The 17,453-nt window shown below is 38.6% G+C and overlaps 1 protein-coding gene across 1 annotated transcript; it reads right to left on the bottom strand.

Moving 5' to 3' along the window:
- Nucleotides 1–7,473: 7,473 nt before the first annotated feature.
- MC2R (melanocortin 2 receptor) lies at nt 7,474–8,644 on the bottom strand. Its single transcript, XM_026080382.1, has one exon. The coding sequence runs from the start codon at nt 8,495–8,497 to the stop codon at nt 7,538–7,540; it is 960 nt and encodes a 319-aa protein (XP_025936167.1). The 5' UTR covers nt 8,498–8,644; the 3' UTR covers nt 7,474–7,537.
- Nucleotides 8,645–17,453: the final 8,809 nt, after the last annotated feature.

Here is a 17,453-nt window from a genome sequence, read left to right as displayed (position 1 = left end):
GTGGTTCATTGCCTGTTAGTCCAAATCAGCATTTTCCTGTCAGTGTGAGGTGCTTCAGCTGGGATCTCTAAGAAAGCTGGTGGGAATCCACTAAACTATTTTACCTCAGGCCATTTTCATTCACCTGTGGTTTTGCCCATCCTTGCAGTCTTACTGCATCTGATCTCTAGACTGCAATTGTCCTGATTTGTAGGATTAATTGATACTGAACAGAAAAGGTAGCTGAAAAATAGAAGATTTTTGGGTGTTGTTACAAAACAAGAACAACCACACCATTCTGCATGTCTTTACACTTTTCACTCAGCTCCTGACATTCCTTTGCTTTCCCGTTTGACCCTGTTACTTTTTTCATTTCCACTTCTCACTCAGCTCTTTGCATTTCTCTCAGTTCCAGGATTTAAGATGAGTATGTCTTCTCCACCTCTTCCTTTCTCTGTTCTGGTTACTGCCATGCTGTTCTACCCAATCCTAGAAATTGCTTCTATTTTCCCATCAAGGTATCAACATCGCACTGTTCTTTCCTGGCCTGACCTGGTCTTTGCTGGTAATATTTCCAACCTTGGAGCCCAGGGACCTAGGACCTCTCTGCCCTATGAGCTTTCTTATGCCCCTGATACTCCTGAGTCCTCAGATAATGGCTTCAGTCAGGTCCCCCATATATAAAAGAGATTGAACGATTGATTTAGTTCATTTAAAACTGTTATTTTTAAAAAGGATTATTCTTCAATGGCACTATTCTGGAGTTTTCCCTGGGCCCGTTCCCAGGCTTCTAGCAACCTCCAGTGCCAGTTTCTCTAATAGGAAACACTGCCAATCTGAACCCCCTATTAACCAGCCAACTCTCACTTACAAGGTTGTGCTTCTTTCATCTGCCTTCTCATCTGAGCGCCAGGACCTGCCTTTTATCCGATTTTCCCCCCTTTCAAAGACTTGGCTGTGATCTGAGAGGAAGCTAAGCACAGATGAGAGATCTGAGGCCTCAGTTCCTCTCAGCTTGCCCCCTGACATAAACTGCTCGGTGCTGGGCTGAAGTAAATTTTTTCCTCTTCCTTTTTTCCTCCTTGCGCAGACTGGCAGTTAAGACAGATTTAGTTGTCGGAGCAGACAATGTGATTATCCAAATTGCTGGGCTGTGGTTTCATTTCTCAAGTAAATGAAAATTGAAGATAGTGGCTAAAGCAATAGTCCAAAAGCATTTTTATTGCTTTGTTCAGCTCCTTACCCCAGGCTTTGTCACTTTTATTCTCATCTGCTGTATTTCTCATGCTTACTGTTTTATGTGTTCAGTTCTTGTTTTAATGAATTATGAACTAAAGTGGCATTTCTGCTTCCAGACTGCGACTCTGGGGTTGATTCAGAATAATCCAGTTTTACCTTGGCATTGCTTTTTTGAATCAGTAGAGTTAGACTGCTATAAGCCTGAAAAGCCACACTTGTGGAGCAGGCTTTAGATCAGTTTTGGGATTGTGATCATTTTTTAAAATTCAAGTGAAAATTCAAATACATATTTAGCATGGTGAATAATACCACRGTGGCTTGAAAGGGGGTAGCTGCAGCAGTCCCTAGAATGGGGAAGCTAGTTCTGAGTTTGAAGACACCTGGACTTTTAATGCCACCCAATATTGAGACCAAATTTAAAAGTACAGAACGCTCCAGGTCAAGAAGCGGCAATCAGCAAGAAAAACTTCTGCTATGTATTTTAAAGAGGCTGAAGATATACTTATTGCAGGTTTTAGAGGCTGTATTGAACTGCTCGCTGTTATTCTGAACTGAATGCTCTTACTACATGTTGCAAAGGGTCCTGCATATTTTGAAGCTCTGGGAAAGTGTCTCTTAAGGCATTCTGAATCTTGTAAAGCTTATATGATGACAGTGTGGGAGAGGTAGCACGGGACCAGAGCTGGGCTGAGGCAGGGCTGGGTGGTCGTCTGTATGTTGGAGCTGGGGTGGGGGTCAGGGAGGCCCATGGCTGGGCTGGGACAGGGCCATGGTGGGGCTGGAGCCGGCAGCACTGCAGCATCACGGGGCAGGGACTGACAGTCAGAGGCCTCTTGAAGGAGCTCCTTCAGTTAGCAGAGGACTTATGACTAGCTCTGTGTTTACTCAGACAGTTCATGCAAAGTTTAGGCATAATTGTTTGAGGACTGAAGTCATAATAAATGACAGTGTAAAGGTGCCTCCAAAGTAACAGAATATGGTGTAACAAAACATCTCATGGTCTTATTGCAAAAAGAATTATTTCAGTGGAAAGTAATAAATAATTTTATTTACCTACTAGGCATTTGTCCTCTGGCTGACTTAGCTGGAATTACTTGAAAGTGGCCGCTCATTATACTGTATGTGACAGTTCAAAAATATGATCTTTGTGTTATAGCAGTAATTTGAGGGGATTTGCAGACATAAGAAAACTACTTTCAAGTGAATGTGAAAAGTTTTCTTAAATGGTGCTACTCATTTCTCTAGAATTATACTGTAGCTCATCCTCTTTGAATGAGAAACTCACAACGACATTGTGTCTTCTGCAAAAGTGACACTTCAAACGAAGCTATATCAAAGCACTACTGAATGATGAACACATAATATCTTCATAGATGGCTATCTATCTGCTGTAATTACACTGAAAGAATTAAAGAACAAACCCTGTACCTACTTGGGGAATAGATTCTGTCTGAATATATGTATCATTTGAAGAGTTTAGTTCAAATGTGATTTTAAAAGTTTTCTTAAAAAAGCATTGGCTTGAAGTATGGATGTATAGTACTGAAATAGTYATTTCCAAGCCTCCAAGGCTATAGCAAATGAATAGGGTTGTGAACATAATCGTACTTCAGTAGTATTAAAAGCAGTATGAGCTTTCATGATAGATATTTTAAGATCCTTTTATTGTTTTTCTTGCCTGAAATGTTAGCTACATATGAAGTATTTTGCTCATGATTTTAAAAAAGAGAAGGCTAACATTTGGCTCTTGACCTATTAGTTTTAATCTAACAAAGTGGCCTAGTTGTCAAGCTTTTGGACATGAATGCTTGCATATGCACGTAGCCTTTGATGGTGCTCAGCACTTCAAATCAACTTTCTTTTCCACGTACTCAAATATTGATTGAGGAGCTAAACGTCTTCTTCAGCCAACAGGAGTCTGAAACACCTACTTTTCTGAGTCTTGCCCAGGGTCATAATTCATGGAAACAAGATTTTTGTCCCAGTTGTATTTGCCATGGTATTTTGTGAACAAAATTATACTGCTGTGCAGGTCTGTCCTTCACTGGCATGCCAACTGTTTCAATGGAATTAATTCCCCTGAGTGCCTTTATCAGATTTGTTCAGTTTGTTCCTAAACATGAAGTTCAGTTCAAGAGAAAACAACAGAAACAGAGGAGGAGCTTTTCTTCTTTGGCTTTGCAACAAGTGACTGGAAAAAGTCCTGTTGCCACAGGCACGTGGAAAAGTTCTGTGGGCCCTTGCGAATGAAGCATCTGTGGCGCTGTTGCCTGTGATCTTCATGGGGCTGGATTTTCCAGGAACCAGGGTGGTTCCTTCCAAACTTCTTAGTTTCTGGTAGGATCCAAGATGCACTTAGTTCTCCCAAAGTTAAGGTACAGTTCTGGCTCCCAAACACTTGTAACTTAAAGCTGGGCAGATGAAAGAAAGTCACAAAATCTGAGAAGAGTATTCAACATGAAATTATACATTAAAATATCTGAGTAGAGTTTCAAGAGCAACTTCAATAAAAGACAAGGAAGGTTTCACAAATCAAGGACTAATCAATCAAGTACTCTTGTCAAAGAGCGACACAGGGAAATAGATGGAAAAATTAGTATATGAAACAGAAAAATTTATTTTCTTGGAGACTGCACAACTGCTAAAATGCAAGCCAAATTTTCAGCCAATTAGGAAATAATATATGGAGATTTACCCATCTGCTGATGTGCAACAAACACTGGAAGGCTTAAAAAGAAAAATCTACCTAGAAGTTTTTTCATTTGAGACTATTTTGTGCTCTTCCCAACTCACCTTCCCAGAAATGAAAAATTTTCAAAAGAATGCTTCATTCCAACARAACTAGAGAAAAATTAAAAAAAAAAAAATTATATGTGTCTTTTGAATTTTGTATTTACTCTTTTGGGCTCTTTTACTCTTTTACAACTCTTGGGCTCAGTTAGATGTCTAATATTCTGCCACAGGTTTCAGAAGTATTGTAAATGCATAGGATCTGACTTTCCTATGCATTTACAAAGGAAGTATGGTAAGTTCTGTTTTCTTGAACACATTAAAAATGAGCAACAACAGGCAGTTCTCTTACTCATAATTTACAAGCCTGCYTTCTCTGTCCTTCATCTTAGATCCCCTTATGTAATGGCTTTTTTCCCCATCTTGCTAGCTGTCAGGGTATTAGTTAGAGACACAGTCTAACAATAACAGCCATCAGGTTTCTGCAATCAGTTTGAAGACAAAACCCCAGCCTGTAAGTTTTAGTGTTGCTCAGGCATCATGACATGAACAAATGTTTGGGAAGTAGTTTTGTGTGTTTCCATGAATTAGACCGGATAGGCTACAAAGAACAGTCTTGCTTGTGGGGCCTGCGATGCCTGTGTTATGGGTGATTTTGTACATGGTTTGGTGCCCTTAGGTTCTCAGGCAGAGGGTGAGGCTGGGGCACATGTAAAGAAAGGAGGGGCAAGCCCAGCTGCTTGCAGAGCGGTCTGGGTCCCACGCAGGTTATGCAAGGGCTCCTGGAGCGGGCCTGGGCCTGTGGCAGGAGATTCCTGCTGATCCCTGCTGGGGCCTGGTGCCTTGAGGCTGTCGGGGAGGCAGGGGAGTGGGAAGAAGGCAGTTTCTTGGGAGGTAGGTGGGGCTGGGCGTGGTGGGGGCCAGTGCCTCATCCTGGGCTGCTCTCCCCTCCGCATGGTCTAAGGGTCAGGCTCTGCCCCAACCTGGGCTCTCATGCTTGTCCCTTTCCTAGTCCTGACCTCAAGTGTCTCCCCAAGCCAAGTGGTCCTCTGCAAAGGTAGCCAAGCTGGGTGTACTGTGGCAACTGAGGCTGGGAAACTTGAGCTCAGGTTTCTCAGGAAGGCAGTCCAAGTCCTGGCACAGACTAGGCTTTGGGACTCCTCCTTTTCCTGGGGCAAGCTCTGGCATAACTCTAGTGCGCTGTCCAGAGAGGTTATCGTGGTGGGGTGGAAACCAGGGCTTTTGTGGGCAATAAAGGGTCCTGAGGGTGATGGTGAGAGTGGTGTAAGGTTTGGAGGGGTCTTCTAAGACTAGTGTGTGCAATGGTCAAAGTGGTCTGTCTCCTTCTGGCTCAGCTTCTTCAGGAGCCTGTGGAAAATGTGGACTTTATACAAGATTTCAGTAACGTTTTCTGCTGAAGCTTGGAATTTGACATGAGTCTGTCGTGAATGTTTGTTTCTTTTTCCAGTGCTGAATGTGTGTTTTTTTTAAGAATTGCTTCTCCATGTTCTGAAAGTATGAGGTTAATGTCTTATTATACACAATTTATTAAAATTTACTTTTGGACAGCTCAGCCTCAATGTGGAGATTCTGCATACACAGAGTTAGAATGGACTTCCTCACAAGGTGCAGTGACTTCCACTGTAGTGGGTGCCACTTATATATGTCAGTGTTCAGGGAAGGGGATGGAAAATAAAGTTTAGAGGAAAGGTGCTTTTGGTGAATATTTTATGTGTTGCAGACTTAACATAAGGGCTGCGTGAACCATAACTTTCTGTCCAATATTTTTTTATCATTTTGAAGCTCATCAATTGCGGGCATAGGGTATTATGGTACTGTAGGTCTTTTGTTCTGACTTGTCTTTAATATTGTATAATTATCTTTTTGCTTATTTTTGTTCAGTTCTAACAGTCATCTCTTGCTGTGCAGTTTTACATTTGTTTCACTTTTAGTGGAAAAAATTTTTGTTCAAGTAAAATATGTGAATGACTGTATCTGAATTCCTTTTTGAACTTGCATTTTATAGGTAAAGGCTTTTTTGTAATAAGTACACAGGCTTTTAAATTTTCACTGTAGTATCACTTTGCTCATGTAAGATTTTTACTTTGCTAAGTTCTATAAAATCTTACAGGTTTATTTCCTTTCTTCCACCTGTATCAGTAAGCCTAACTCCATCCAAATACATATAATTTGGTCCATATTCCATATATCTTGAAATTCCTGTCTGCTTTCTTGGTGTACCATCAGAGTAAATTCTTCTATTTATCTATGAATTCTGATAGGTTTTCTCTTTTCCTCTCCCTCTTGTCCTAGCCATGCCTTGGCTGTCTCAGTTTCATGGCTGGCTCCTACTAAATATTCTCTCTCTGACACAGCTGAATAACTCTGTTCAATTTTTGTGAGGTTAATTCCTCACCATATGGTCTGGACTGGTTCAGAGGGCTGTTAGAAGCCCTTTCTCTTCTTATCCTTCTAGCTGGACAAGAGTGTTTTGCTGTGAAAAATATTATTTCTTAAAGTTTTTGTGAGTTTTGTATTATTTTGGCAGAGACAATTCAAAATTTTCCCACTAGGATCCTGTAAATTACGAACTGTCTTGTAGCATCCTTCCAGTCTGGGTAGCTGATTCCTTTTCCAGGTGGCTAACTTCCCTGGAGGCCTTTGAATTTTCTCTGGTATTTTTCCATTTCAATTCTTTGTTGCAGTATGCTTAGAAAGTCATGGCTTAATCAAAGTTCCTTCAGTTTCTGCAAAACTTACTTTATTAAAGCAAGCTGGCCCAGGGACTTCCAATGGGGAGCTGGCAAGCTCAGCAATTCACTTTGCTTGTCCAAACCTGAATTTGGGTTTTAAACTTCAAAATCTGTCTTTGATGCCTCAACGATTTTATGTTGGAAAAACTCCTCTTCGATCACTAAAAAGAGCTTTTAAACCAAAATATCGTCTTCTCTTGGACTCATACTGCAAATTTTAATTTTGTTACTTAGAGCACATTAATTGCCTAATTTTATTTTTGAAACTTGGCTCACACTAATTGCCTAATTTTAAGGGGACTAGATGTAAAAGAACAAAATAATGACATTGCTCTGCCAGCAAAGTCCAAACACATGTCTATATTTACCGCTTTCTCATAAATTTCTTGTAAATTTGCGTTTAGAAACAAGAATTCATCTCACTGTGATTTAAGCAACAGATTTTTACAGCAGTATTCGCCTTAAATTGGAATTACTGATACAAAACGGATTGGCATAAACTCATTCCTGGGGTAATGCAATACTTGCTGCAGAAGATTTACACTTGAATTTTTCTGAAATGATGCAAGATAGTTAAGTTGAAGTTATTTTTGGACTGTTACATTAAACTTAGCAGTAGAATGAACTTATGTAATATTTCTGGAGGTCTGGCTGGCAAAGATATTTGGGCATACTTAGTTTTATGTATTCTTTGGTAGCCCTCTGAAAATCACTGGCATTATCCTACAACAGTAGTATTACTTTGGGTATGATTACTAGCATTTTTAACTCTGCAAACTGATGTTACAGAGCACTCCATAGGCATACTTCTATAAAATTCATCTTTTGGTAAGTGTTTACCAGTTCCAGTTTGACCTGGTACAACAGAACATTTTCTTAAATGTACTCCATAATTCTGGGCTTCGGAATGCATAAATCATGGGGTCAATGATTGCGTTGCACATTATGAGTGTCCCGTTCACATGAAAAATGGACATGTAGCAGGCACAGTAAGGATTATGTGGGCAAAACCTTGCTAGAAGGATGTGAAGAACAAAGGGGGCCCAACAGCAAAGGAAAACTCCAAGGAAAATAGTCAGTGTAATGGCTCCTTTCATGTTAGTTCTCTGATGGACTGCACTAGTTGGCAGTGCGGCAATCTTTTTAGCATGAGATCGAGCCAGGAGGAACATATGGACATAGAGGCACAGTATAAAAAACATCATTAAAGGAAACAGAATGGTGAAGGGAATGACTGTAGCTACTTCATAGGAGAAGAGGGCGATGGCAATACTACTGCCAGCACAGAACGTCCAGATGATTGCCAAGATGATCAAGGCCCTTCTCAGTGTCATGATGTTATGGTACCGTAAAGCATAGAAGATGGTGATGTATCTGTCTGCTGCGATAGCTAACAAGCTGAAGATTGACCCCAGTAAAGACAAAATGAACATGGAATCCATAGCATCATCCAGCTTTTTCTCGAAGTCCCCACGACGTGTCAGGTACCCCATTTTGCACAAGATAATAAAGATGTTCTCCAGAGTTTTGTACAAGCTACCTAACATGTCTGAAATGGCTAAACTACAAATAAAAAAGTACATAGGCAAGTGCAGATTCTTATTCCTGATGACGGCAACAAGGACGAGCAGGTTTTCGAGTATTCCAACAGCAGCAACTGTGAAAAAAACTTCTTCTGGTACCACAACCTGGGTGCAGTCAGTGATATTTAAAGAGAAATCACTTATATTTTCCAGGGAAGGAATGCTTGTCTGCCCTGGATGTTTAATTATGTTGGAAGGCCTCTCAGTGCTCATTTCTTCTGCTCACAGAAAGATTTCTGGATTGTTTCTCAGGCTTGGTTTTATTCTGAAGCTGTCCTATCAGTCAGATCATCTTTCTTTTGATGAAGCCTTCTTCCTAATCTGGCACAATTCTAAGACTTAACCGAAATGTTTTGGATTTCTCCTAGAATAAAACACACAGAAACGTAAATATCAAGAAGAAAATTCCCATACAAATGAGTCAAAAATAAACATTTTAAATATCACTTATTGGAATAGAATGAACATATATCATCATTAGAGAGAGGCAAAGTTTGTTTGGATAAAATAAGAGCTCCTCCAAGCTTCACTAAGCCTCAAAGGAAAACAAGGTGCAAATTCCCTTTTAGGTTCAAAGAAGTTTTAAAAAATACATGTAGTTCTCTTTACCAATGAACATCCCACATTTACTGAAACTTATCTCAGAGACTTTGACAGTCTGGCAGTCTTTACTGGCCCAGCTTTCTCTGTGTAAGTTTGGCATTTATCACAAGATTTGTTGTATTATTAAACACAAATGAGACTAATGTCAAGAGAAGCTGTTGTCTAGGGCAGTAACACAATTACTACCACACTGATGACAGTGAAACAAAATGCCCTCAATTTAGCTGTGAACACTGGTAAATACTGATGTTTTCAGAGGCGAGTTAGATATTACTGAGAAGGTGCCTTTTCATGTAAGTTGAAACATTTCTTTGATTTGATGAACATACTTCTAATGCAGATTAAGATTCAAAGGAAAACCTCTTCTCGGCTGTATTTTACAACTGTCTAAAAGACCAAACCCTCTACTTCAGTATCAAGATGATCTTTCTCTTTTTCCACAATAATCCTGATTTGAGTTCCATTAAAGCATATAGGAATCATTCCAAAGGATTAGGCTTTTTAGGCTATTCATTAATGTATAAATGGATGTAATAATAATTTATCTTGGATATTATCCATAGACAATAGGAACCACATTTTCTTCTAGTTGTTATAGCCCCATTCGTGAAATACAGGTGCAGCTGCTACTTGAAATATTCCCCCTTTTTTAAGAATTGAAAATTTTTCCCTCTCTAAGTTCCAAATAGCTCTTAATTGTTTGACACTGTTGTACCTTTAAGTTTTGAAATTCCTTTAGACATTGTTTTATAGTCAAACTTACCATTTCAAAGGGAGAAGTCAAAGGTTTAATTTACTTTTGTATACAAACAAAAACCTCTGTAAGTGTCGCTGGTATCAGAAATGGGCACAGCTGAACTGCTGCTTGAATGTGATTAGCCTTAATGCAGATGAATGTGTTTGCCCACTTTTCAATGGAAAACAGAGGTTTTTAACCTGGGTTTTCCAATGTTATCTGCTAAGATTTCCAGTAAGGTGCTACTTGAGAAAAATGTTGAGACTTGGACCACCAGCCATCATGAACTCACCTGAATCTAGCCATTACCTCACTTAAGAGAAAGCATCCAAGGAAGTGCCCATATTTATCTGAAAACGAAGGCTCTGCAATGGAATAAATGAACTATATTGCACTGCAGTGCATGTGGACATTTCCAAAGACAGTTAAGTCTTAACATCTTTAGTATGTTAAGTAACATCTTTAGTATGTTTAGTAAAATCTGTTAGTATGAGAAGGAAGGCGTTAATATCAAGAATAAGAGACTCAGCAATGTCTGGAATGTTTTTTCTATTGTTGGAGCTCCTGTCACAGCTAAGTTTTATGATTTCTAATCTATCAGACTACTTAACAACTTAATTTTCATTATTATTAAAAAGCCAACACAGACAATCCAAACAAAACCTCACTTCAATTGGATTTAAACAGTACAATCAGTTGGCAAAAATGCATTTATTAAACCACTATTCTCTCAAATCTTTGCTTCAGTAATGCTCCTTTGTTGACACACTCATATTGCTGAACTGCACTGCCTGACCAATGTGAAGGTTGCTTCACTGAAAACACAGAGGCATGATATGGTACAGCTGTGCTTGTAATCTTTCGATAACTTCATGTTAAGTACAGCAGTTGGTTAAAGCAGAGATTTTATAAAGGCTTTAGAATAATTACAATCACTGAGTGATTACACTACATCACGTAATGTTGTTTTGAGACAATTAATAGAAAGACAGAAAAAGATGTTTTTATTTTAGACATTCTTATTTCAGCATATATATATGATTATTGCAGACTCCTGTCAAAGATGTTCCCAATTATCTCCTGTTCTGATGCTTCAGTGTGGTGCACAACTRTGGGGCTTCCCACACAGAACTATCTGCCTATATGCTGTTGTGTATGGGTGGTAAATGCAGTGCTTCAAGAAACCATCTACACATTTTGATTTATGTATCTGCAGCAAATCCCTCACTTACAGAATCCTTTCACTAGTACAGTAGACAGTGCATGTGGAGGAGGTTTAACACTTCTGAGTAGTGCAGGACAGACTGACTACACATGGGATGTAAATCTGTTGTGTACATGATCAGTAACCTCAATGTGTCCTAAAAGCTAGTGGAAAAGAAGACAGGAATACCTTGGTGCTTGGATGCGTACTGAACTACTGAACTGAACTGCTACTGAAATAAGAGCCAAGGTCTTTCCACACAAAGCTGTGAAGAATCATCAGACAAAAGCAAAGTATATTCTCTTGTCTCTGTTGTACCACCAGAGACAACCTGGATGTTATAGACTTCCTTTCCACTGTCAGTACCTTGCCAGTTTGCTTTCTCATTATATTGTCCAGATAAAGGATTCATGTAGGTAGCAAGAGATTTCCACCAACACTCTGAAAGACCTCTGATTTATCTTTTAGAGGTATCTGCAAAATCAACCTTTCATAGCTAGTGCTTATATGTCATTATTGTTAAAAACAGGACACAAAAATTAATAGTAAAAAAGGGCCTTATATTACAATCTTTTTTGCTGGAAGTGGCTGGAATATTTTCATTTTGCCTTTYTGGAGGTTTTTCACAGTCTAAACAAATTTGCCTGACTGTAGCAAGAAAGGTTAAAGAGTCAAAAAGCACCGAATAACAAAAAAGACCATTTAAGTTTGAAAAGCATTTGCAAATTTAGCTGTGAAAATTGCAAAAAAAAAAAAAAACCTCAACCCACTCTCTCCTATATTTAAATTAGATCCCAGAGGGAGAAATCAACAGCTCAGTCATATTGGATATTGGGAAACATTTTTAGAAGGAGATATAGGAAAACGAGTAACTGGCTAGTGACAACAGTGGAGTTGCTAAAAATGCATACATCTGTAATATTATCAGCAATTTCTATTTAATTTATAATTAATCTAAAGCAAGATGAAGCAGGGAACTGGGGAACAGGAAACAGGACCTGGAAATTTACTGACAGTATTGTAGGAAGTTAAGAAACAGATAGAATTGTGATTACCTGTGTCCACCCTGATTATGGTTTGGCTCTTCACAGCACTCTGGCACTTGTGGAGCACATTTGCGCTGCCACATAGTGCACAGCTAAGAGCCAGTCCCAGTACTTCAGCTTGTGACAATGCTGAGAATGCCTCAGTGGTTGCCGGAAGTCCTCAGCACTGTGAGGGATTAACCTCGGACATAAGGCTTAATTCCCTTCCATCTGCCCAGTATCCACTGATAATGAAAATACAATTTACTGTGCAGGAGAGCTGCAACGACTTAGAAGCACCTGAAAGATCTGGGAGTAATCAGGTCCGCACTTGATTTTTTTTTTTTTTTAATTGGATAAACATATATTCATTAAACAAATAAACAATACACTTCCCTCAATCCCAGAATATAAAGTAAACTGGCCTGGTCAACTTTAATTGTACCTAAAAGTAATTTCGGCTGTGAACTATAATGATAAGACATTATGATATAGTAAAGAATTTATATACTTTAAATATTGTATCACTTGCCAGCTTTCTTTGCCATCTATTCATTTTTTAGTGGAAAACCATAGTTCCCCTTGTTAGAGAGACTGCAGCTGTATTTGCTCTCTAAACAGCTGGCTATAACTAAAGACTGAAAGGGTATTGAGTAGTCCCTTTTACTTTTGGACTGCACAAACCAGCTTTGATAACTTGCCAGTTATATAAAGATGATGACTTGTTTCTAGACTCATGAAATGTATTCATTCCCTATCTTTCAATGGCTTTTTTTTGGGGAAAAAAGTCATTTATTAGGAATGAAAAGAATAAATGCTGTGTTTTTGCAGAGACAGTATACACAGTATACTTTACAGCACATTCAGTATATACAGAGATACTACTTGCCACTTAAAATACCACAGCCTTTCTCAATCCAAAAAACCCACTATGTGTTAACAAATGTCTTCTGATGTCATTATCTCAAGCATTTCATCCCAAAAGCTATTTAGTGTAAAAACTCTCACTGTCTTAAAAAAAAGCACCTCTGGCATCAAGGCAACTGGAAATCTGTTCACTTTGACTCTCCGTCTAAAACCACCCTTTTGGAGGTGGTTGGACAAGCTGTGTGTAATTGGTCATGCTGCCTGTTGGGCTTCTTAGGATGACCTTTTTTATCTAAAAATGACAGTACAAATCCCCTGTTCAGTGGGTGGGAGCCATAGACATTCCCAGTCACTCCCATTCTAGCCATTACAACTTTTTATAAAAATACTTTTGACAAAAGCTATGGATAATTACTTTTTTTTTCTTGTTTCCAGCTTTTTGGGTGCAAGGCATTTGAGAAAGGAACATATCAGTTAAAATCATTGTTGTGGAGTTTTAGGTTTTAAAGCTGAAAAGCAAGTGGAAGGACAACAATTTATTTTTCTTCAATAGGTGAGAAATGGCTTTGTGGAAGAAAAAGGGGACTGGACCTGTTAAAGGAAGGTAAGCCATGAGATCAGTCTGTTCCCCACGCTTACTCACTAACAGGCATGTTTGTTTTTTTTCTACTGGCTGGGCTTAACCCTGAATAAGTAAGTAAGTGGAGAAAGAGCACATGGATGTGGTAAGTAACGGTGTCAGAGGAATTACCTACAATACTTACAGGCTTCTAAGGGCATTCTTAACTTGAAAGTTGCCTGCTCTGCCTCCTCTTCCGATAGCTTTTCTGGCCGTAGCTAGAGTGAGAGTCAGTGGCTGACTCAGAGTGCTTAAAATCTTACTGGTTGACCATGGTGAAGGTCCCTCAAGATGGCCTGTATAAAAAAATCCAGCTTCCTTGAAGAACAGTGGCAGAACACACGTGAAACATCATTAGCTATAATTCTTATTATCATTAAACTCTTTAAAGAAATAAGTTTCATCACATGGGCTGGATTTTACAAARTTTACCGTTTACACCAGATTGTGTAGGAAGCATCTGAGAAGTTGCTGATTAACTTTAATGGCAGCACAATTGTTCCCATGAGTGTCAGGATGACCTGAGCTGCTGCACCTACAGAGAACTGCACTGCATTGGTGCTGCAGCTCAGCAGAAGAGCCAAAGGATCACTTGTCTCTCTTAGACATGAAATGTCATTTATGCTGTAAGTAAGAAGCTGGTGGGTGGGTTCACAGTTCTATCATTAATAACGAATTAACATTGTTCCTTTTTGATCCAAGTCGTGAACCAAAATTTGGAGCTTTTTGTCTGTGCGGTGGAGAGCTGATAGGTGACTTGATGAGAGGTCATGGTTTCACAGCAAGCCCTGAGCCAGCTTAGCAGCTCACTGCTGCTGAACAGCACAGTTCCAGCTCTCCTTCCCCACCTGCACTTCTCTGTTTTCCTGCCCTCTCGCTTCTGTCCTCTCCCTTGAGCCTATACAACCTTCTTCTTCCCTAAAGAACAATAGCAATCCTCAGTGTACATATATTACATTTCCTCCTTAAACCATGATCTACCCTGAAAGCGAGGTATGCAGGTTAGTGCAGTGACTGCAGTGCTCTGTACTGACATGTGAGGTAGTTGCAAGTGTATTACCCCAGGGAGCAGTTGGAGCTATAGGAGAATGGTACTCGGCGGCAATTTGCTCGGAGTAAACTAACACCCTGGGAGCACTTTGGTGCAACACTCCCACCAGTCCCAACATCATGCTGTTTCCATCTAGCTCAGGTATCCCTAACAGTATAGTAACAGCCCTTTGCCTAAACTGCAGCATGAATAGGTCCTTGGTTTTGACTTCAGGTGCCACGGTTACTTCTCTGCTAGGTCCTGATTAGCCAGATTCTTCCTCTTAGGAAGAGCCTATTCAAGTCCCTAAGGACCTTTCTTCTGGGAATCCTACAGAGGTCTAGGTATTTCGCAGTAGCAACTGAGAGGGTAAAAGTATGCATTTGATCAACTTTCTTTTACACAAAACTCCAAAATGTCTGTATTTTAAAATACTCATGTTACAAACTTTGTGCAGGAAACACTGAGCAAAACAGCATTTGTGACTGCAAAAGAGTGACAGCATCCATTTCTGTTCTGATCTGAATGTGAGTACTCTCAGTTGCTTACCTGTAGGTCTAACAGAAAAAGCCTTTTCTAGGAAAGGCCTTGAAGTAAAACAAGTGGTCCTCTGCTTACTACTGTATGTAAATGTTTGAACAAAATACTGTGTATTCACAGAAGAGTGAGATAGCTAGACTGTGTGCTTATGCTTCAGTGTTCAATTGCTAAAATCTCGTTCAGCTCATTGAAGTGAGTATATGTCCTACGTAAAACTAATTTAATACAGAATGCATTAATCTAGGTATTGATATAAGTGCAGTCCTTTTCCTTCCAAACTATTTTTTTTCCTTTAAAGTTTCAATCTAGGTAAAACAATATCAAATAAGGGCATGAGAAAACTATGGTGAAAAATTAAGATATGATGTGATAATACCTGCTGTTTCATCTTATCATCAGTTGAAGTTTTATTAACAACTCCAATTAATATTCATAAGCTATGAGATCATTTATTCTTTTGCTTTGATCTCCYCCTAGTGTTCAACAAAATAGAGTTAGCCAGCTATTAATGACTGATTACAGCTATTTGTGTTTCTTTGCATGTGCCTGGAACATATATAACATTATATATTCCARTTTCAATTTCATGAACTGCCATCAGACGTAGATAAATGTCTGTTGGATCAGAGGGTTCACTGCAGTACGGCTTGGAGACTTACTGCATCAGAAAAATAAATAGATATCCCATATGATTTCAATGTCTAGTACTTTTTTAGAAATAACTTCACAATGATTGCCATTGAGACAGTACTTTACAAAGAAAACAGCAAAGATGTAAAAAGGGGGAAATGTATACATATACAAGTTAAATACAGAAGAAATATTGTGTCTAAAACCACACATATACTAACTGGGCTAATTATCAACAAAATAAATTGTTTCTCACAGTTATAACTGTGATTTTGTTATAAGCAGCTTTTCTAGAGTTAAATTAGGCTGCAAATCACATTTGCTGAAAAATTAAATGTCACATGTATGTATATGTTGAATAGAATTCTGTATAATAAGTATTTTCTTGACTTTGGAAGTGCTATAGAAAGAATTTTCTGACTTGCTTAGAAACTGGACAGACTGAAGGTCTTGCAAAGAATACAGACGAAGAAAATCTAAAAGGCATTTATTTATCTTACTGATACTGCTTTCGATTTTCCCCTTAAAATCAGCTTTGAAATAACACAACCACATGTTTGTTTTATGAATAAGGAGAAATGTCACTTCAGGAAACCCAGATTTCCCCATTCATTTTTAAGCTTAGGTATATTCAATATGGCACAATTTTTATCAGACAACTACAAATGCAGTAGAGCATCTAAGCTATACAGAAATTATTGTGGGTAGGACTAGTTCTCTCCATACAGTATTAATGCCGCTTCATTCAAAAGATTATGCAGAGCTCCGGGTATTTCAGCAAAGATACTGAAAACAAGAAAAGTAAAAATGATTAAGAAAAGATGAATTGAGTTCTCAATATAATTAAAGTTTTTGCAATATCAGAGAAGGAAAGGAATTGTTTAGGATGTTTATGATGGAAATGCCAAGGAATATTAAAATGACAGTATGAAAAGTTAATTAAAGCCAAAAAGTCAGGAAACATTTCCTAACTGATTACTTCTTGAGATGATAGCATTTTTCACATACAGTTGCTGGGACTTCAAGCTTTGCTGTTATCTCAAATATCTGGAACTAAAAAAAAATGTATAAAGTGTTGGAGGTTATATAGTTAGCTTAAAATTCTTGTCATTTAGTGAGGCATAAACACGGAATGCCCACAAAACCTTTAGTGAAACAACTCATCCTCATATCAAAGTGGGTGGATAAATTTATTGAAAATGAATGATTTAGAGAGAGAAAAAGCAGAACTTGGAGGAAACCGAAGGCTGTAAATGCACTAATGCACTACTGACTGATGCTTTGTTTGCACAAGCAGTATCTGCACTTTGGAGGGACCTTCTCACCAGTGTGGACAACATGCTGCACCAAGGGGAGGGGGAGCACTTACAAGTCATTTCATGCACTGCTATAAGAGAAGGGAATGAAATTCAGTGAAAGTTTCCCCTATCTTTGCAGGTTGACAGTAGATGTGAACATGGGAAATTATGTTTTTGGAAACATGTGGAGTTAAAAATATCACTCTTCACAGAGCTGCTGTTGCTTTGTAAATTAACGATATATTAAGAAATATGATTACTAGTCTACTGTAATTTGTAGTGGCATAATCTACCTAACGGAAAAATCCTGCTGCTCCTGATGCAGGTAATTGCTATGGAAGTAATGTACTTAGACCCTTGGGTCACATTCTCAGCTTTTGTAGATCAGTCTCACTCCATTGGAGTGATTCGGTGACAAGCTGCCATGATTAGTAGCAACTAAATATATGCTTCTTTATTAAGATTGTAGTAGATTGGATCATGTTTTTCTGAAACAAAAGTTACTGTGTTCCAGACTTTATAGTCTACCTCTATTACACTATTCTTTCTTATTTACTTCCAGAATAAATTAATTTTAAGCCTATATATAAATGTAACTTTCTACATGGAATGAAAAA

Source organism: Apteryx rowi, unplaced genomic scaffold (assembly GCF_003343035.1).
Source record: "Apteryx rowi isolate R43461 unplaced genomic scaffold, aptRow1 scaffold_517, whole genome shotgun sequence".
NCBI classification, from domain to species: Eukaryota; Metazoa; Chordata; class Aves; order Apterygiformes; family Apterygidae; genus Apteryx; species Apteryx rowi.
The sequence above is the reverse complement of the archived record's forward strand: the minus strand, read 5'-3'. Positions and strand labels throughout refer to the sequence as shown.